At 40.3% G+C, this 23,174-nt stretch overlaps 1 protein-coding gene across 2 annotated transcripts in view; it reads right to left on the bottom strand.

Annotated features, from left to right (window-relative positions):
- Positions 1-1,562: 1,562 nt before the first annotated feature.
- Positions 1,563-23,174, bottom strand: part of Mthfd2l (methylenetetrahydrofolate dehydrogenase (NADP+ dependent) 2 like) — a 146,814-nt gene continuing 125,202 nt past the window's right edge. For both annotated transcript variants that reach the window (XM_087908871.1, XM_087908869.1), the window contains one exon: positions 1,563-2,894. In XM_087908871.1, the coding sequence (XP_087764997.1) occupies positions 2,782-2,894 (113 nt within the window). In that variant the 3' untranslated portion in view covers positions 1,563-2,781. The remainder of the gene's footprint in view (positions 2,895-23,174) is intronic.

Genomic DNA, 23,174 nt, shown 5'->3' on the forward strand with positions numbered 1-23,174 from the left:
GGGTTCCCCTCATTCTGGGTCTCCGCCATGTAAGCTTATGCTCTCCCTCTCAAGACGCATTAAAGCTTTGCTGCAGAAGGATCCTAAGTGCTCCGCGTCGTTCTTGCTGGCGAGACGGTGGCGCGGGACAGTACAGTTTTAAACAGAGAATTCTCAACAGAAGAATCTCAAATGGCCAAAAGACACCTAAGGAAATGTTCAGCATCCTTAGTCATTAGGGAAATGCAAATCAAAATGACTTGGAGATACAATCTTACACCAATCATAATGGCTAAGATCAAAAACACTAATGATAGCTAATACTGGAGAGGATGTGGAGTAAAGGGGAACCCTCCTCCACTGCTAGTGGGAATGCAAACTATGGTTGGAAATCACTATGGTGGTATCTCAGAAAACTGGGAATCAACCTACCTCAGTCATACCACTCTTGGGCATATACCCATGTTCATCAATTCTTTAAGCTTCTCTGAAGACAGTATGTGAAAAATAGTTTCTTCACACTCCTCCTCAAGGGTGTCATATATCTACAGTTTACAGACTCCAAATATCTCTGCACAGAATTATACCATTCAGCTAATTTTGTCTCTTATGTATGGAAAAATACTCCTGCCTTCACTATATACTTGACTTTACTCATCTGAGCCCCCTTGTTGACAAAGCCTATACCTCAGGCAACTGAGTTCAGTTGCAGCAGAGAATCTTGCTAACTCAGGTCATGACAACCCCATCCCACACTTTGTATTTATCGGTGATGCAGTTTCTTTTCCCCATGAATTACATTGATGTCAAAGTCTCTGGCCCGCTGTTACCAAGAAAATTAACAAATCTTGTCAGCAAGAACTTCCCCCTCCTTGATATCTAAACATATTCCTCTTAGTAATTCCTCATGTGTTGGTTTTGCTATCTCAGTGACTCCATTTATAAATCCCCACATGGCTTTGCTTTGTGTTGAGACAAAGTCAATTTGTCTCCTTGACTCTGTTGACTCCACTGCACTTGTTTTGATGAAAGTCTTCCTTTTCAATTTAAACAAGCATCAGAAATTTTCATTTTGGTTAGTCTCTGGGAAGAATGAACCCTAAATAAATAATATACCAAAATAATCCTTTTCATCTCATTGGGCAGAAGAAAATTCATAACTACAGTATTTGTACTTTTTGGAGTACCTGTATTTATGCATCTTTGGGCATTTTTTGGAACCCAGGCTCCATTAAAATTTATTTAAAACCATGCTCTTTCTAAAATGTTTGCATGCAAACTGTATTTAGAGTTCTGCCAGGAATACTTGCCCACCTGGTCTGGACTCACTGTAGAACACATCCTACTGTCCTTTCCTTCATGTTTGAGAAACTCAGTGCATTTTCCCCAGAATATAGTAAACGAACAGCAAACATGGACAGCAAGACCTCTCAGGGGGTAGAGGTGCTTGCTGCCAAGCCTGATCTCTCTCTCTCTCTCTCTCTCTCTCTCTCTCTCTCTCTCTCTCTCTCTCTCTCATATCCCCAACACATACACCACCACCAAAAAATAAGAGCTATCTTAATAAAAGAGCATAGCTGTAATTCTTCTTCAAATTGCCTTTATTGGACAGTTGGAACACTAGTTACAAACAGCTAGTCTATTTTCACACAGAGCATCAAGAGGCACACTGGTAAACACATGCATTGAACAAGAACCATTATTAGTACAGAAACATCCTGGGATCTGGCATGAAACTTTAGTAGCAATTATATGGATCTAGTCATTAATAACCTTTAACAGTCACACATATTTCCCAAGTTCAATTGCATTAGAAACACAGCATCTGCTCTTAGAAGGGAATTGCTATCCTGGAAGAGAGAAGAAGTGTCTGCACAAAGACTAACTTTTAGCTATATCTCAGGGTTCAGTTTTAGTAAAATGAAAACATTATAATTCTATCAGATTTCTAGTCCATGAATAAACATATGACAGTTCTCTAATGGCATAGTCACTCACACAGCATCAGCACTGTGTTTGGTTGACAGTTTTGGGAAGATCACTCTCATTTGACTATGTATATTCATTTTGTTTTGAGAATTTCTGTTATCACTAGTGAAGAGAAATGAAGAGTGTGAAAACCTAACACACACGGTCGTATCCCACACCAGTGAACTCAGTGATGTGGCACCTAGCACGTATGCCTGTACTACACCAAGTCATCAGGTTTTAGTTTTCCAAGTAGCATGGCGACTTTTGCCTAAATAGTTTCATTTTCTGACTAAAACATCAGTTTTTCCATAGGATTGCCTTGTGGGATGCTGGGAGATAGCTGAAATGAAGAATTCATTTTCAACATTCTGTCTTCCTCCTAACAGAAAAGTTCTTTTTCAACAGATAACCTAGAATAATGAACTATATTAAAAAATTACGGTTATAACAAATTACAATTTACATGGCACCCATTTGGCTGACAAAACAGTGTTCAAAAACATACTGTGTGTGATATTTAGGGTACGTCAAAAATATATTTTTTTAATATGAATTCTGCATTTGTTTTAACATTATGAACAAATATCCATAAAATAAAGAATTGTTACCAAACTTATCATTGGAATTGTTTGCTCTTTTTCTTAAAACTCAAAATCTATTAGCAAGAAATTCAAAAGGTTGTGTAAATAATTAGTTCCATGATGATTCCACTGATGAAAAAATAAATACAATGTAGAAATAAATAGCTTTGTAGTAAAATAGAAATAGTTCTGCCTGTTGTCAAATAAATAAGCAGCATTATCCATTTTGATACTAGATCTCCTCTGTGATCTAGTATGCAATGTTCTTAGCAGCCAGAAGTGTGTTCCTCAGAAGCATGGCGATGGTCATGGGTCCCACACCTCCTGGCACTGGAGTGATGAAGCTGGCTTTCTCCTTAACAGCTGAGGAGACAGAACATTTCTTCGTTTAAATGTGTCTAAAAATACTATCTTTTAAGTATATTTCCTTATTATCAACATGGTTTCATAAACCTCCAATCATTTATAAGATGAAGTAGGCTATATTGAACACACACACACTCATGAGCACGTGCGCGCGCGCGCACACACACACACACACACACACACACACACACACACACACACTTTTTTCATTGATATCCATGGTGAACACAGAAGGATATACTCAATTTCCACACTTCAGTTTTATATGAACAAAAGCAGTAATCTATGATCAATGTGATTGCCTGACAGTCATGCTATAACTTGTAGAAAAAAGTAGGCTTACAAAACGGAAGTTGGGCTAACATTACTCACACAGCTATAGGTAGTCGTGTGGAGCCCTAAAGTGGGAACATGTTCATCTGATTTAGCTTATGTGCCGTGTGCCAGGAGCCAAAGGGCAGGAAGGTCTTAAGCATATTTCAAGGTTGTCCCAAGTCTGGACATTAGCGGCTGCTGGGTTTGCTTACAGTTATGAGGGAGAGAGAGAAAGAGAGAGAGAGACAGAGAGAGACAGAGAGACAGAGACAGAGAGAGACAGAGAGAGACACAGAGACAGAGACAGAGACAGAGACAGAGACAGAGACAGAGCCTCTGAGCTCTGCAGGTTAGCCATAGCATAGCTGGCTTTGAGAGAGTGAGTCTGCCAGCCTACAGGATGATGTGAGCTGATTTGGGAAGAAGGAGACACTTAGAGGATCTCTGATCCAACAATTTCACTTAACTAACTCAAAAGGATATGAAATTGGTCATAACCAGAAGACGGGATGCAGGGACTCATCCCTCTCCTCTTTAACAGAAGCACAACTAGGTTTGAAAAATTCTGTATTTCTGCAACTGCACCCCTTCCCATTATAGATGTATTATGGAAAAGTCTGGAAAAGTCCCAAGTGGCTGAAAGAAGAGCAATGAATACTACTAGGATGTTCGGAATAACAAGAAACACACTGGAAGCAACTGTAACATACCCATTTTCCTACTTTATTTTTCAGATTGCCCACAGTCTAAGTCCCATGTTACACTTCAAATCACACAGCTGCTTAGCAAGCATTTTCTTCCTCTGACGTCAAATCCAATAAACCACTGGTCTGCCTGAGTTGCACAATCTTCCTTTTGCAAATTGTGGTTTTTTAAATCACATGCTCAGGATTACATTCATGCTCAAAAAGTAAGAACGGCATTGAGTGATAGGACTGGCAATGGGCTGCTGCACTAAACACCTGTACGACATCTTAGCTCAGAATCTGCACTTTTTGCCTAGGTTGCTAGTGAAAACCACACATGTGCATCCTATCCTGCCTGTCCTTCATGGGGATCTTCACCTGCCCTGGGCTGGGACTTCCCTGGATGTTAACAAGCCTTTATTAGCATTAGTGGATGTCTGCAGAAGATTAAGCATTGCTGCGAACACAGTTGAACATCCAAGTACTATTTTCAATTATATTTTATGTATGAAACGAAGTGAATACACATGGAGGCAAGGTTTGTACACAGTGATGAGAGGGAAGAAATAATAAATTTGATTTAAAAGCACCTATTACGTTTCTCTGTCATTTTTTAAATTTTCCTAAGACAAGAAAGAAGTTTATATGTATGTTGTTGGATGGTGTTATTGTAGTTTATGGTCTATTTACATAAGGAAGAGGAACACCCTTTTCAGGTGAGGAAATCCTGGCAGATGACGTCAGTGGGTAAAGGAAAAGTGCTCACCTGGGGAGGACTATCATCTATAGTCCCAGGACTCCTGAGGCTGAGATGGGAGAGTAACTTGCACCCAGAAATTCACAGCAAGTCTGGACAATAAAATAAGACCTTGTTTCTTTAATAATAAATATTTTCTAATAACAATTTTGTATAACCATCTCAAGGCTATCACAAGTTATATGTTTGTGGAGTACCACAGATGGTTTGAGATGAGATTCGTCTTGAGAGAAGATAAAAATTCAGGCCATGTTTGATACTGTGAAATGCATCTTCTCTGATCATGTCTAGAAAAGAGTAAGTTAATGAGCACAGAATCACTAGAACAACTCATAGAATGTTTCCCTAAGAGCAGGCTGGCTTTGTACCTGTTTATAAAAAGGATGCTTTCAGTGTGTTTCTCTGTGTGTGTGTGTGTGTGTGTGTGTGTGTGTGTGTCTGTATGTGTGTTTATCTCTGTGTGTGTATCTGTCTTTGTCTGTCTGTGTGTGCCTATGCATCTGTATGTGTCTCTGTTTCTATGTGCATTTCTGTGTGTCTGTATCTCTGTGTATGTCTGTGTGTATGTATCTGTGTGTGTCTGTGTGTATATGTCTGTGTGTATTTCTTTCTGTGTGTCTGTGTTTGTGTCTGTGTGTATCTCTGAATGTGTGTGTACATCTGTGTGTATGTCTTTCTCTCTGTGTGTGTCTAATGTGTGTTTTGGAGGCTTCTTTATGCTTCATTGCAGAGAAGACAGAAATATTACAGAACAATAACTCCATTCAGAGACTAACTTACCGCAGCTCTACAAGTTGGGTAGTGTGTGTGTGTGTGTGTGTTTAAGAGAAATACTGAAAGTCTTCTGCCTGAGAATTAGGTATTAGATTGATCACTAAGTTCATAATTCACTAAAGAACACAGAGAAAAATCGAGTCAAATTCAATTTCATAAAATCATTACAGTTTTAGAGTTATTGAAACTGATAATTAAAGGAAATAAAATACCTGTTAGGTTCTATTATCTGTGTGCAACATGCCCAGAAATAAATACCTGTTCAGTTCTATTAACTGTGTGCAATGTGTCCTGGGGATAAGGCTTAGATAGAAATGACAATAACAGCAAATTCTTAAAAAGAATTTTTTAAGGAAAAACAATAATTATAACAAAATTTTATTTGAATGACCTCTTTACAAAGCAGATGTTGTAAAGTAACTTCTATATATTTTCTTGTACTTATGGACATGGTTTATACTGGCCGCTCTCTCTAACATGCCTGCTCCCTATTCCATCTGGTGAACATATTTGTTCTTCCTCCTCAGTCTGGTAGAGATGTCACTAGAGCTGGTTAACTCCCTGGGTTGAGTTAACTGTTCACTCATTGCTCCATGAAATTTACAGAATAGTGTTCAAGGTAAAGTCCTGAGAGCATTTAGGCTATCCTGTCTAAGGGGGTGGAGCTATGGCTGCTCCTCCCCCCACCCTCTAGATTCTAGTGTAAACCCCTCTGTGTTCTAGACTGTACGGGGAAAGACCTGTGCTTCCCATGTAAACAAGGTGGTGGAAATTTAAGGCCTGATTGAGGTAGGGAGTCATTGTTTTGGAGAGTTATATCATATGGAAGCTTCAGGTTGCTAGGCAACCCCCAATGGGCAGGCAGTTTTGAAACCTCTACAACATCACAGGTGGTAATATTTCATTGGCTAAATCATGGCTCACTATGACATTTAAACTCTAAATTGTAAGATAAGAATAGTAGCATCGTTACTTTACAAAGGATATGTGCCAGGACACGGGAAACATGTGATCACGTTTTATACTCTACAATAGCAATGGTTGATGTCCCGTCTACCGTTTCAGCCGCACCATCTGTGGCCAGATTTATTCTTTCAAACAGGTCTGATCAGTTCACACATAAACATTAGCGGAATTGTTACTAATCTTAGGATAAAGTCAAAAGTACGCATCATGGCAGCCAAAATGTATTGTCCTCTGGTCCTATTCCCAGGTCTGATTATTACTGTTCCTACACATTTTACAAACCAGCCAAGACAGAGTCACAGAAAATTTCCCTTATGTAAGACATAGTTACTAACTCTTGGAACTCACAGTCTTATAGAGACACATATTTTAAAAATGCAATTACTCAAGCAGTAATTGAGCGAAGGCTGTGGTGTGTGCTAAGGTGAAATGCTTAGGGTGTTGTGAATGAGTCCGGAGGACCTTCCTAACCTGATGTAGATGTGGCACAGGGAGCCAGACTTTTCCAGGGAAGAAAGAGGGAGCTCAGGCAGCGCTCTTGTTAGGAGCAATCAAGATGGAAAAACAAAACAAAACAAATCTTCTGTTGGGTGGAAAGCGGCTTGAATCTGGGAAAGTCGCAAGAAGATTGGCGTTGCTGATCTCTAGGTAAAAGGAATTGAGAGGAGAGGCTACAGACGAGCGGGTGGTTTGCAGAGCACTGGTTTCACAGTCGAACCTAAAATCAACCACTCAAGTACTTCTGCAGGGAAGAATGGAGACAGGCTCGGCTTCCAGCTCATTTCCATGATTCTCACTTGACGAGAACTGATTTTCGTATCAGCGTAAGAACATTAGGTATGGAGTAAAGGTTACTTCATGCTCAAAAGGAGACAACAAGAGGGTGATGAAAGACAGAAGGTGTCCAGTCTCTGCATGTGCCTCCAAAACTGCAAAGGTGACATGTGGTCACAGGGTGTGGAAAGATGACTCACGAGGGACAGGACTAGCGACGCAGGGAATGTTAAAATGCTCTTTAACAACTTAGTAAGAACAAAGGAAAAAGGATGTGACCATTAACCTTTTGGCAGTGCAGCCATGCTTCATGAGAGGGTGTCTCTGGCTTGGGTTTTCTAGGTCATTACTTCCTCTGGGAACTTTATGGTCCCGGTTCCCAGGACTGGCACCTAAGAACTGAAATGATCATTGAAAATCTGTCATCTGGAACATGTTCCCGTTCCTTGGAAGGTAATGAATCTCACTTTAGTGTCACTGTGTGTTCCTCCACGGTCCTGCTGGTCCTTCAGTAAGACAATGGATGTATCGAAGCAGAACTGACTCTGCTGATGTTTTATGAAACTAAGTCCTGGAAAGAAAGAATGTATCTGTACTCTAAAAGTCTGTGTGTTTGGGTGGAGCAACAGAAAATGTTGCCGCCAGTTTCTCTTGCGTTGTTTTTCTTTCTAGCTTGTTTGTTATTTTAAAGAAGCACTCTGTGGCCAACTTTAGATTTCTAACAGTGCAACTGCAAACTTTTAGAAGCAACTTAACTTTCAAAGCAGCAACACGAAAGCCTTGCTTCCCTCTCGTGAACTTCAGCTTCCTGGTATGCATATGTAATTGTCTAAATTAAATGCTTGGAGAAGTTTCCCATGCTTCTAAATGCAAACTACTTAGGCCTGGCCTCTCAGACATCCCCATTCTAATGAAGGGGAGACAAGCTTCAGGAAAATGAAGGGCAGGAGTAACAACCAGAAAAACCTGAATGGCATAGGGCTGCGGAAACAGGATGACTCAGGAGGTGACACAAAACCACTCCACTTTCTCACTCAGCTGTTATAAAAATGATGCTGAAATGCGTGTTGAGCCAGAGAGCAAAGGGAGGGCTCTTTAGCACGTGGCCCACCACTGACCTTTTGTACGGCAACAGGATCAGGTATAATGGAGGTAATGTACTAAGTTTATCTGCGTCGCTGATTCTTTTTTTAAAAATGTATTGATCAATTGATTGATTAGCTTACTGTGTGTGTGTGTGCACGCACACACACATGCACGCGCTCGCTCATGCATGCACATTTACTTGTGATTGCATGTGTGGGTAAGTAAGCCGAAGGAAAACTTGCAGGGGTCCATTCTCTTTTCACCATGAGGGTTCCAGGGATCAGGCTTAAGAGGTTTCAGGCCTGGCAGCAAGTGCATTTGCCTGATGAGTCATCCTGCCTGCCCGCTTCTCTGATTCTAAAGATTTCCACAGTTTTCTGCATAGACTTCAAGAAAACATTCATTGTCAGGTTATCCTGAGGGAAGGAGCGGCACAGAGGGTTCTTTTCCTAGAACGGGGCAGAGGAGTATGAAACTCTGGCCTGTGTTTCCATCCAGACTGGCTTCACTAGGTTAGTGACCTGGACATACATGGACTTGCTTCACCGATTTACTGTTCAATGCATATTTGTGATTAATCTTCCCCACCTCTCTCTCCCTCCCCTCCCTGTCTCTTTCCTTCCCTCTTTATATTAAATCAAATCTTTATGTATCTGGCTAGTCATTTCATAGATGTAAGTGTCCAAACCAATGCCGGTCATACTTCATAGAAAACATTGAACCCAATTATCCAGTTGCTTGGATAAATCAAAAATTACTACTGTCTGTGAAGTTGCTCATCACCAGCACGGCCTCCTCACAGGCCATGGATGCTGTCAACCGTCATCACATTTTTTTTTCTAGTTTTCCAGAGTTTAAACACTGCTATGATGTTTCTATTGCCAGCTTGGAACTTGACCATTACCATCTCCCTTTCACGGTGTCCTTGTGACACTCTGTGACATGATTGTGCCATCTTCCATAGTCCTTTTTCTCCCTTCCTCTAAGCCCTTTTTCCTCCAGGCACTGAACACTGCTATCAGCAGTGAACTGAGAAACTATGCAGAGTGTTGAAGAGTCTTCCATGTCTCTTGGTGGGTTCTTGATCTCAGTAGCTAACCAAAATTGACCTAAACTAGGTGTTAAATGCCTTCTTCATAGGTGATTGTGTCTCAGGATGCTGAGAAGGAAGTATAAAAACAATCTCATCGTCGTTTAAGAAAGCCTTAAAGACAAAGACAGCAGAAATTCCCATTGTTCCTGGGATGTGTTTTTGTACTCTTTTCTATAAAAATTAAGGCCGTTTCGTGTCAAAGGCACCCTACTAACTAGAATGTGTTTAGAGATTCACCTCATTTCAGAGACCCAAACTTCATAGTGATCACCTTGTGTTCACTGTGAGCATCGGTGGAGACAGCCGGCACATAGATGACAGAGATCTCATGGTGACCCCCATGGTTCTTTCTACATGTTCTTAGAGATGACCTCTGTGACGCTATAAACACAGTCTGTACAGAGAACTGCTTTTGCAACCTCTACCAACTTTTCACCTTGCAGAGACAGATAATCTTTGGGTTAAAGCACCAGGCCTTCCCTCAGAGTAAAGTTAGACTGTGGGGTGATCTTATAATCATGTGCTCTAAATCTCTGGTATTTTACATCAGACTGACCAATCATATTGTCAGCTTAAATGAACTACACTGACAACTGAGTTGGAAATGTGACATAGTTCAAGGGCAATCTACTTCCTTAGAAATTGGAAACATTCTCTCACCTCCCCATGTGATGGAAGGCGCTCTTAGGACTAAGAGGCACCAAGAGAATCTACTGGAAGTAAATTTTGGCATAATCAAAAAGTATAAATTTCAGAGACTTCTGCTTGCATGGTTACATGCCCTGTATTCGCACTGTAAGTAACACGGCACACACTCAAACACTACGTGCTGAGGAATTCAATGAACGGACTAATCTTTGGGCACACCATACGTGTATAATTCCTGTGGAACCTCCTTGTCTGGGGCTCTATCTTTATTAGACAGTTCAAAAGTCCTGCCACCTGCTCTTGAGCCTGCAGCAAGTGGAGTTCCGCCAGCTCCTCCACCGAGGCTGCCTGCCTAGTCCGTCTATATCCTAAACATAAAGGTTTCAAAACTAAGAGTCAATTACTCATCAGCTCTCAAATGATTAACAAAATACCAATAGAGGCTCCTAACAGGCTCACAGGCTCTGCCACAGTGCTATAAGTAGGTAATCAAATAAACATACAAACAAACAAAAGTTCCTGATCTTAAAACACACTCATGGGCATCTTCCTCTAACAGGTCAAAGTCTAGGACGAACTTCATGAACTGTACTAACCTTCTATAACAAGCTATAAAAAGATAGATAATAATGAGATAGTCATTCATTGACTTAGGAAAATACAAATTCTGACTAGGCCTCTAAATGTTTTGAATGTAGAAATCAGGCCTTGCCTTGTTCTAAAGTTAATGGGATTGTTCACAAACAGGAACCAGTGAGAAAACAAATTTAAAAGTACCATGTTGTTACTGGCTTTAAAATTGATTTTTAATATACCTTAATGCTTCAATAATTAAAAAAATAAAGACTTGTCTTTTTGATGACAACTCTTAATAATAAGAAAAAGTAAATAAAAATATTAAATGATATAAAAACAAATTATTTTAACAATGAAAGGTGTATATATATATATATATATATTAATGTATATTTATATATGTTAAAATGCCTGGGTACTTTCAGAAGGAGAAAAGAGAATATGGGTTTATACAGTGGTTGAATGTTTCCAGATTTACAAAGAGAGAGGGAAAGCCAGGTGATGGTTGTAAGCATCTTTAATCCCAACACTCTGAAGGCAGAGGCAGGGCGATCTCTGAGTTCAAGGTCAGCCTGATTGTAACATGAGGGGCCGGCTTGTTGGGGTTTCTGTCCCGCCCGGTACCCCACAACCGTAATGCCCCAAAGAGAAATCACACACAGGACTCCATAAGGTTATAAACTGATTGGCCCATTAGGTCAGGCTAATTATTAGCTCTTACAATTTATGTTACCCCATTATCCTTATCTATGTTAGCACATGGCTCAGTACCTTTGTCAGTGTGACAGCTCACATGTTGCCTCTTCGGTGGTCTGCGCAGGAATGGCGGAGGGACTTCCTCCTTCCTGGAATACTCCTATTCTCATCGCCCCGTCTCTACTTCCTGTCTGGTTGACCTGCCTATACTTCCTGCCTGGCCAATCAGCGTTTTATTAAAATACATGATTGGCAGAATACAGATAATTCTCCCGCACCACCTGATCTACAGATCTACAGAGTGAGTTCCAGGAGAGCCAAGGCTATATACAGAAACCCTGACTCAAAAAAAGAAGAAGAAGGAGAAGAAGAAGAAAGTTATATATAAAGTTATAGTGAAGGTTAAGACAGCTAAATACTTCAAAAATGAAAAATAAAATTAAAAGATTTATACAATTTGAAGCATTTGCTAAGATCTCTAATGGATGTATAAGACAAGCCTTAAAGATGATACACACGTGAGGTTAAAACTTCAAAATCTAATACAGTGATATATAGCAGTTTTGTGTGTCGGCCACCAAAGCCTTGGGAAAGCAATTAAAGCTATCAGAGACATAGGCTCACAACACTCAGTCTCCTTTGTCATTTAAAATTGGCTCACATTTATCCTGATGAGTTTTCAGGCTTTATTTTTGCTACGGTTCCAGCACATGTGTCTTTGAGAGCTTTATACGGCACTTATGAACAACACCTGGATAATGAAGATTTCACACAGATTAAATAAGACAATGGCCCTGCTTATGGAGCCAAACTTTATCTGTTTCTGTCAACTTTGGAAATTTCATGCCTCTTGTGGCATTTCCTATAATCCCCAAAGACAGGTAATAAGTGAGTGAGTTCGTTTATTACTAAAAAAATCAAATACATAAGCAGCAGATGGGGAATAAGGGATTGACTGCTTAACAGCAACTTGGCAAAGCAATGAATACACATTAGTTTGACATTTTAAATTATTTCTTGAATTTTCACCCCTGACACCTATTTAAAAACTCATGGGGAAAAAAAGAAGTTTTATTCAAACTCAAGTCTTTATGCGAACTTCTCATAGACCCAGCCCCTGCTCTCTTTATAACTTAGAACTGGGTTCCACGTCTGTGTGGAGAGTTATAGATTCAAATAGAATCTATTTGAAATGAATTTTGACATATCCCAAAAGTGTAAATTTCAGAGGCTTATTTATTGTTTGTATTGTATTCACCATACTTGAAATGCAAATAGCCTGCCGCAACACCAACAATACGTGCTGAATAATTCTGTGAATGGACTAATCCTTGGGCACATCATGCATGTGCAGTTCCTGTGGGACCTCCTCGTCTGGGGCCCTATCTCCATCAGACAGTTCAAAAGTCCTGCCACTTGCTACTACAGCAGTAAGCAGGGCTCTGTCAGCTCCTCCACCAAGGCTGCCCACCTGTCCATCCATATCCTGGACATAAAAGTTTCAAAGCTAGGAGTCAGTTACCTACCAGCTCTCAATTGACAAATAAAAAACCAATAGAGCCTCCTAACAAGCTCACGGGCTCTGCCGCAGGCTTTCTGCTACAGACCTCTTCTGGATCCCACCAGGTAAAGCTGTACCATTAATTGTACCCCCAGAAGACAACTTCCTGGTAACCAAAGAGAGAATTTCAACCCAAATTCCTGAATTTCAACCACATATAAACCTCATGCAACTTCTTATTCTTACTGCATCGACCAAACCTCTTTGTTTTGCACTGACATCCTGTGCCACACCTTGTGTACTTCTTGTCAAATTATTCAATGTAGTTATAATACCTTCAACTCTACTTTTATGATATTAAAACCCTCCTTCATATGCATTCCTATAAAAATAAAAGAAAATGAAAAAAAATAAAAAATAAAAGAAAATGGTCTTTAGTGTTGCAGGAGGGGCCGCTTGTTTGTCTAGGACACTCGGCTAGCTTAGTCCCGAAAAAACAACACAGAAACTGTATTAATTAAATCACTGCTTGGCCCATTAGCTCTAGCTTCTTATTGGCTAACTCTTACATCTTAATTTAACCCCTCTCCATTAATCTGTGCATCACCACAAGGCTGTAGCTTACCAGCAAGATTCTAACGGGCGTCCATCTCAGGCAATGGATCCATGGCTTCTCTCTTTGCCTCTTCTTCCTAGTCTTCTGTTTAGTTTTCCCCACCTAGCTCTGTTCCCCTATAGTTCTGCTATAGGCCCAAAGCAGTTCCTTTACTAACCAATGAAAGCAACACATAGACAGAAGGTCCTCCTACACCACTTTAGAAAAATATAAATGCTATTTTGGGAAAATTATTGATAGCAATAAACACCAGAAGTTTTATAGAGTTGATAACTGCTTGCATCTTAATGCTTATTGGAGTCATAGCTGCCACTATGGTGGGAGTGTTGGCTCTCCAGCAGGGAGTACAAACAGATGAGTTTACCAATGAGTTAACTAAAAATGTTTCAAAGATAGAAAGAACCCAAGAAAAAACAGGCATATATTTTGTTTTTCAGAAAGGCTAGATGCCCTTAATGATAACATTGATTAGATTGGGCATTAAAGGCAAGCTATTAAAATTGATTAACATTATAACTAACTTGTATTTATATCTCTGCCTTATCTTAAAGTGGTAATATAAATATCTATGGAAATTGGTTAAGAATCATCTTGATGGAGTATGATCTTACTCCATGCATTATTGTATTACTCATGTATTATTGACCTTGGAAAGTTACATTAAGAAACATATTCATCATAATATTCTAATTCTAACTTATCTATCAATACTCACTGGCCAACAGTCTGCAGATGAATTGTGAAGTACGTTATGTCTCAATCCCTTTAATATTTTACACAATCAGGTTACCAAAATCCTGATAAACTTAATATTAGTTGCTATTTTTTTATTGCTTCTAATAGGCTGGCTCCACATTCAAACAATCCAGAGATGGCTGGCAGCCCAAGAAAAAGCTGATTAGGTCACCATGGTGCTATAAAATGAGAAGTAGAGAGGTGTGGGGCTCCAGATGGTCCACAATTACTTACTCAAACACAACTCTTGGCCCAGATGTGGTAGTGAAATTTCAGAAACTCCGGCATGAGATAAAGCCTAGGAGGAAAGTCTCCATGGCAAAACAAGGCCACAAGCACAAAAAAGTAGAGAAAAGCTCAGATAAGGGGTCTAAGATAGTTTGTCAGGTTCCGCCTACAATGCTATCCCCAGCAGCTACCTAAACAACATATAAACAGCAATGAGAAAAATAAACACAGCTCTTGAAGTGAACCTAGAGTCTTGAGTCTTTCTACCTCTGCCCTTCTTTCCAGGTCTAGGCAATAGAGGCCCAAGAGTGCATTGTTGGAGACTTAAGAGCATGAACAGGAAGGCTAAAACTTAGTGTGGGCTAGAAATACAGAATATGCATGACAAGAAGCTCACACTAGAAATGAAGTTGAGTTAACTAAATAAAAATGCAAGATAGTATAAAAAATTGGCAGCTAAGCGGGCTACGGAAGCCTGAAAAAGACAGAAATAGTCATGAAAGCATTCATGTTGGTTTCTTTGACAGTTGGATAAAGAACAGACGAAACCAAAGAAACACAGAAGGACAGAAAATCAGTGAAGAATGAGGTGGTAACTGAAGTGCAGAGTTACAGACTTCTAGACCATTGGCGCAGTGGGAAGGAAAAGTGAGTCACGTGCACACGTACACTGCTCGCTGCCAGCACTGTGTCAGCAATTCACAAGCATTCATTAGCGCATGTAAGGTGATTATTCCATTAAACTTTGTGACCACTTTCTAAGATAGGTATTATTATCTCAGGTTTTCAATGATAAACATCAAGTCTCAGAGAGGTGAAGTGATTTACCTGAGATCGTAATTGTTTTAAGTAAGAGAGTTGGGATTCAAACCCAAGTCAGTCTGACTCCAGACTGCAGTCATTCATGAAAAGTTAATGACATAAAAGAAAATGCAGTGAAAACTCTGAGGTTTCAAGTACAGAATATTCTAAAAGGAGAGAAAATGGATGAAGGTTTTGGTCCTGCCTCCAGTAGTTTTCTTAGAGGGACACTGCCCTGTGTTCTCTTAGATTTAAATTTTGAAGGACAGATTTCACCAGATGGGGTTCTAGTTCTAAGAGTTATCCCCTTTTGGGGAGCCATTTCCTGTTCAGTGGATATTCCTTTGAAAACTTCAAATGTAGACTCCAGCATCTGGGGCAAATTTACGAGTTTTTACATCATACTTTCATTCTTGTATAAACTGTTTTATATCATAGTTCCATTCTTAAATAAACTATATCGTGCATAGCATTGACTATTAATCCCCTAATTTTTCATCTTTGCTGCCTCTACTGTTGCTTCCATGTGGATAAATCCCCTTTCTTCACTTACCTACTCTCCACAGAGCTGTACATCCTGGGTCAGCTCCCTCCTTCCCTGCTAACACTCCACACATAGCTATACACCCTGGGTCAGCCCCCTCCTTCCCTTGCTAACACTCCACAGCACTTACACATCAAATACTCTAATCTGGTAAAAATTGTTTCACAAGAATTATGGAGCTGGAATCTACACTCACACTCATCTCAAAATTCTTAAGTCATACATTATTTTTTTCACACCTAATCATGTGACCAATCATCTCGGTTCTCCCTTTAAATTATATCTACCATCTAACCACCTCATAATACTTACGTCCATTACTACCCTTGTCCACACCCCACATTTCTTACTTGGGTAATTATGACAGCCTGTTAACATGTCTTACCAGGGGTCTGTTGTCTCCCTTATTTTCCACAGTCCTGACAGCAATCCTGTCGCAAACAAGTCAAAAAGAATGAGATCTGGATTCCTTTCTGTGGTCTTCAAGGCTCAATATGAGATACCAGCCCCACGGCCATCTCTTTGGAGGTTTCCCATAACAGCTTTCCCTTTATTTACTGTGTCCAGTTACATAGTGGGACCGGATGGCTCACACAGCTATAATTCCAGCACTATGGAAGGCAAGGCAGAGGAGTTATGAGTTCAAGGCCAGCATTGGGAGAATAGCATGTTCAAAGCCAGCCTGAACACAGAAAGACTCTGTCTCAAAGACAGCAAAACAAAAACAAACCAAACATGATCTCAAGATCTTCACACTGCCTACTCTGGTTGCCTGGAATGATCCTCATGTTCACATGGTGTTTTCCCCAATTTGCAGGTTCGCAGTGAATTTGTTCTGAGTACCGCTTCCAGGTACCCATCCACTTCCAGGTCACTTACTTTGTTTCGTTTTAAAGGTTGGTTTTTATTTCATGTTGTTAATGCATAAGCAAAGCTCTCATGCTAAAGGAAACAGAGATGGTTTGTTCTGGAGTCATTGTGAGTGACCGTGACCTGGAAATACAGATTTAGATAACACCAAATTCTATGTTCCAGTGTGGAAGCAGTTTCATGAAGTATTATAGTTTCATGTAAAAAGAAAGTCACAAATTGAGGCGAGTTTAAAACACATCCTGGGTTCATCAGAGAGGCAGGTAAAGCGAGACGGGGAAGCTTTCCTATAGGCCTGAGATGCTACCTGAGGTTTTGGGTTGGTGGAAGCTAGTGAGCTAAGTTAATAGATTCCAAAAAAGCTTTTATCTATTAGTCATGAGATGTTGGTTCCAACACAGAAGTGGGCAAGGAATGGCTGTTTCAGAGGGCTGGAAGTAGCTTAAGATGAGGTAATTAACCTCTGGACTTGCAACATTCCAATCTCTCCTCAGTACTGAAATTCTAATCAGTCAATCAGTCTCTGTAGACACAGTTTCTTTTTTATGAGTTTGTGTTGACAACATATATGGGTGTTTGCTTTTGAGTTATATGCGTGCAACATGTACACAGTACCCTCAGAGACCAGAAAAGGGTGTTGGATTCCTTAAAGCTGGAATTGCAGATGGTTGTAAGCTGCCAGGGAGATGCTGGGAATCAGATCCACTGGAAGAGCAGCCAGTGCTCTTAACTGCTAAGACATTTCTCCAAGCTGACTTATTTTGTAGCACTAATTGCTATTTCATATACTATAAAGATGCCTTTGTTTGATTATTACCCTGGACAAAATGGTGTCTATTTAGGCCACAGTTGCCTCCCATGGGATGGATTTACAGCAAATGCTCAAAAACTATTTGAAAACTGAATGTATCTAACCTGAAGGCTGCCAAGAAAGAGTTGGGTGTTCATGCTCTTAGTTACGAGGTAGGTTTCTATTGCCTCAAATAGGGCAAATTCTGGATTCCACATCCTTTCTGCTCCCACACATTCCCAGGTTCACAGGACAAGGTGGAAATGACAAGGGAAAGTTCCAGGTTCGTGTGCTCAGGAGTGAAAGGGCTTTGCCGCATGCTCTTCCTTACAAGGGAAGAACACATGAAGGAGGAGGCAACGACATTATGTATTCAAAGGTGTGATGTGCAAACCTGCGCTCTCCCCGATCTGTATGCTCAGATGCTAACATCCCAGCACCTGAGAATGGGGCAGCCTCCTGAGACAAGGTCTTTGAAGAGCATATATGCCATATGAGATCATGATAGTAAGGCCTAATATAATAGGACTGATGTCATATGCTAATGAAGAAAAGATGAGCACCTACATGCAAAGAAGAAAGGATAGAGTAGGAACCTGCAGGACACCTCCATCTGGACATTAGACTTCCGGAAGTGTGTTGCAGCTTGCTTTGGAAGCTCTGGTGAAGTGCTGCAGACACTCCATGATGGACAAATACAGGACAGACAAAAACAGCATCTGTGGCTGAAGAACTGCTTAATGTCCTTGGCTGCCTGCTTAACTGCAGACTTCATTCAGTTGGAGAGGGCTGTGACTTGAGGTAACATATTGCAACATCCCTTTGTTATGATAGTCTATCCTTGTACTCAAGCATAATCCTCAGGAGAAATAGAGGGGGCCACCAAATTGTTGGAGAGGGCAAAGCAAACCACTGCATGTTCTTTGAATGTATCTGTGCACTTGAGCCTTTATATGGAAAATACTGCTCACGGTTTACATGTAAAAGTCATATTCCCTAAATTATGATATAAGCTGACAGTAAACATCTGGAAGGAGCAGTGTGGAGATATGCCTAAGATACACTACGAATATGAACAAAAGTTTCAAAGAACAAATCAAAACTAAATTTTAAAAATACTAATGGCGTTTGAGGGGTAGACTTTCACTAAAATGTGGCTTCTTTGCTCTTCACACTTAAGTTTATTTCACTGGCAGATTGTACAGTTATTACTGTCATTTCTACTTACCATCCTGTAACCTTGAGACAACACGTGAAGAAAACCCTGTTTCAGACAGTGAACCCACCTCTTTTGTTTACAAGGAAGACACCATTCCTGTTCCATCTCTCCCCCTCCTCCTTCTCAGTCCTTCCCTGCATTGTTTCATGTAACTAATCCTTCAGGGAGGCAAGGTCGGGATTGGCAGAGAGGGAGGAGGGAGGGGCAGGCATTAAGGAGCCAGCATTCCTGTTCTTCACATAAAGCTGCAGCAAAGTCATTAATGCTTCAAACGTTTACAGAAACATCTGTGTGTTGGGCATGAGCCCTGAGAAGAAACCAACAAGAGTAGGGCCTATTGCAGCATGGGAAGTCATTAATTACATGTGCAGCTGACCAAATCCATTTGGTGAATTGCGGCCATAAAAGCAGTGTAATTATGAGCGTCTGGAACTAGAGGCCTCCCAGACTCTGTAATCTCTTGTTTGTATCTTTGGGATATACCCCGCTTTGTCATAAATGTCTGATGGAGACCTTAAGGCTTCAACAGAAAACAACTGAAAGAAGGTGAAGGAGAAAGTTGTTAGGGCCCATCATAAAATAGCACTGTACAAAGCAAATCTAGGATTCTCAAATGTGTTGTTCATTGCATGACTGTTGCTAATGAAAAAAAAATTTCTAGACACTAGAAACAGTTTTGTTATATAGATGCTCTTAAGTACTGTCTTGGGGGATTAGAGAAATGGCTCAGCATTTAAGAACGTGTATTGTTCTTGTAGAAGACCCTTGTACAGTTCCTGGTGCCCATACTGGGGACCACACAACCACTCATATCTCCAGCTCCAGGGCTTTTCTGGCCTTCTCAGGCACCTATGCTTATGTGTACATATCCACACAAGGCACACACATATAAGTAAAGATAGTAAAAATTAATCTTAAAAAACTTTAAATACTACCTTAGGTTAGAGGGATGAGGTATGCTCACACAGCTGAAGGAGGATGATAAATATTGATCAGAGGCTAGAGGCATCCATGAACATTCCTGAGCCCTATAACTGAGAATCTGTGCAAAGTAAAACATTGGTTCAATGTGATGCTAATTTTACGGCTCTACTTACTTTTTTTGTTTGTTTTTTAGATAGGGTTTCTCTATGTAACAGCCTTAACTATCCTTGAACTTGCTCTGTAGACCAGTTTGACCTTGAACTTGATCCACCTGCCTCTGCCTTCCTTAGTGCTCGGATCAAACACACGTGCCACCACATTTGGCTGAATCTATTTATTCTTAAGAGTATTCAGAGCCGGGCGGTGGTGGCGCACGCCTTTAATCCCAACACTCAGGAGGCAGAGGTGGGTGGATCTCTGTGAGTTCGAGGCCAGCCTGGTCTATAAGAGCTAGTCCCAGGACAGGCCCCAAAGCTACAGAGAGACCCTGTCTCAAAAAAAAAACCAAAAAAAAAAAAACAAAACAAAACAAAAAAGAGTATTCAAGAAAGCATGGCATTGCAGAAAAGGCCTATTAAGGCCCTATGACATCTCCCCAGAGCTTTCTAAGCATTAGCATCTCCAACACCAGGCAGTCTACATGGACAGTGCTGCGGTGGGAAGGATTAGAACTGGAACCAAGCAAACTGAGCAATGATGAGAGGTGGAATCAGAACTGCACAGCTTCAAACCTCGCGACATTTCATTGTGTGTTCGGATGACTGCAGCAGCAGTGGTATGCTGCAGCAGCAGAGGTTCTGCGGCAGTGGTATGCTGCAGCAGCAGAGGTTCTGCAGCAGTGGTATGCTGCAGCAGCAGAGGTTCTGCAGCAGTGGCATACTTCGGTTGCTGGAGGGAGATTGCTTGTTCGTCTCAGCCACCCAGAACCAAAAGAATCACACAGAAACTGTATTATTTAAATATTACTTGGCCTCTAAAAATTCATGTTTCATTCATTTTAGGAAAATCTTTAACTATTATAATTACTAACATTCTTAAAATCTTGACAGTCTTACTTAAGACCCTAATTCTCAATATTCACTTTTGTCCCCACGGGGACAAACTCCCAGATAGGTTTTTCAATCGCTGGACATATGTACATACAGGCAATGCTAAATGAACTCAGTAGGTTTCAGTACACACACACACACACACACACACACACACATCAATAATAAAGAAGAGGCCATAAATTTGGGAGGAGACACAGGAGGGATAAGAGGATGGATGGAGTGATATGAATAATGTAGATGCAGTGTTTCATTTATGAAGTTCTCAAAACATTTACAAAGAAAAATTATTTTCTTTCTCCTTCCTTCCTTCCTTTTTTTTTTTTTCTTGAGACAAGATCCTTTTGTATAGTCTTGGCTATTTTGGAACTCACGATGTAGGTCAGACTGGCCTTGAACTCACAGAGATCTGCCTTCCTCTGCCTCCCAAGTGCAGGAATTAAAGGAATATGCCTGGTTAAAACAAAAAGTCTTATTATAGATTTGTGCCTATAGATATCTCTTTTGGAGTGGAAGCTAATGTAGACGTCATAATCTTCTAAATTTTAAATTCTATTGTCAATTGTTGGTATGTAGAAAAATAATGAATTCTTACATACTAAAAACTTTCTGTAATTGCTTATAGTGTGAAGATTCTGGGTATACCTTCAGAGTTGGCAGGATTGGTAAGAACCAGGATGACTGCCTTGGGCTCTGTAGGGCCCTGTTCCAGTTTTGGGAGTCTATGCCATCCCTTCTACCAACTGCCAATCTTGCATGTAGCACTCCTCTGTGTACCAACCCTCTTCTCCTCACAGGGCCTTTCGGATCCAGTCTCTGTCACTTGTGGACAACCTTACTCTAACGTTTAATACATAGCTTTTTTTCTTTGATTCTTCAAGATTTCCCAAGAAAGCCAAGATATTTTTTTAAAAAAAATATTTATTTATTTATTATGTATACAATATTCTGTCTGTGTGTGTGCCTGCAGGCCAGAAGAGGACACCAGACCTCACTACAGATGGTTGTGAGCCACCATGTGGTTGCTGGGAATTGAACTCAGGACCTTTGGAAGAGCAGACAATGCTCTTAACTGCTGAGCCATCTCTCCAGCCCAAGCCAAGATATTTTAATTTGTTTTGCAATTTGTACCGTTTCCCCTTTTCTACTGTATTGTTCTAGGCTTCCAGTAAAACAGTGAAAGGAACATGAACAGCCTAGTTCCAAGCATGTTCTTTTTCTTTCATAACACAGATTCATTTCTTTTCTGAACCTGTGGAAGTAGAGATGTTTCACTTTATTACACTCCTGGTATGCTTTCAATACTTTTAGATGTATCAAAACAAATTGATACCCTCAATTTATAGCTGAGGAAATTGGGGCACAAAGTTACCTTGTCCAATAACAAAGTCTCATTCATGGTTGAGGGAAGCTCATACCCAGCATTCCAAGCATTGATCACTTCGCTGTCTTAATCCAGAAGTAAGTGTGGGACTTAATTCTCTGAATTAGTCACTGTCTTGTATTAGTGAGAGACTGTTTTATTGCAATTATCACTAGAGCTTTCCAGAGCTGCACACTGTCACCCACATTATAGAATGACGGGGACTCCTTGTTGACTCTCTCCAGGTGCAATCTCCTAGTAGATGCACAACTGCCGGACTCAGCAGGTCTCCTCTCCCTAATCCAGGCTAGTCCTTGAAAGGCATTTGTATGTGTGGACTTTCTGTAATTCATTTGCCCAGAGTATACTTTTCAATGGACATAGTTCACTCTTTGTCAATAAGTGTTGTGGAGGGTATTTGCCATCTGCTTGGACTTTGCAAATTTTCTGTGATAAAGGATTACAGCGCACCTCTCAGGTCAGCGGCCTTTGGAGGTGGACAAGCTGGTGTTGAGAATGACTGAATGAATTCATTCTGTAATACATTCAGTGATACCTGCTGGAAACTTCTCGTACATTAGAGGCGTTTGCAACCATTAGAGATGACTGTTAAGTGTAAAATGTAAAGACTATTTTTATACAATATCAAAATTTAAAAGTACTCTGAATAAAAGAAAGTGTATATTGCTTGTAACCGGCACTCATATCCTCCTGTCTTGCAGTATAGGTTTTGTGTGTATGTGTGTTTTCCCCCTCATCTTTGCTTTTAGTTTATAAAATCCTTGAAGGAGTTAATAATGTGTGTGTGTGTGTGTGTGTGTGTGTGTGTGTGTGTGTGTGTGCGTGTTTCATAAAGGATTAAAACTGTTTCTCTACAGTACAGACCGGACAACAGTTTTTGGATTAACTCTTTGCCCAAATCAAAAACTGTACCTATCAATCATATTCTTCTCACATGATATTTACTTTTTAGGGTCAAGTTATGTAGACACAGTCACCCAGATAGATTCATGTTACTGGTTAATATCAAGCGACTTGCCTGTTAACTAGGTTAATTGATTGATACTATGCAGATTTATCTTCTGGTGATTCATTAGACCTACGAAAAAAGATGGAAGCTCATTGGATTTCCTATCCAGGTTAATCTGGTTTTCATTGTGTGAACAATAGGTACAATCAGTTAATTATACCTTAGTGAGCTCTCACAACATTTAAATATAGTTGGTTCTGTTGAGTATTGTTGATGATAGGCAACTAAAGTAATGT

The sequence above is a fragment of the Myodes glareolus genome, chromosome 8 (assembly GCF_982192425.1).
Source record: "Myodes glareolus chromosome 8, mMyoGla1.1, whole genome shotgun sequence".
Lineage (NCBI taxonomy): Eukaryota > Metazoa > Chordata > Mammalia > Rodentia > Cricetidae > Myodes > Myodes glareolus.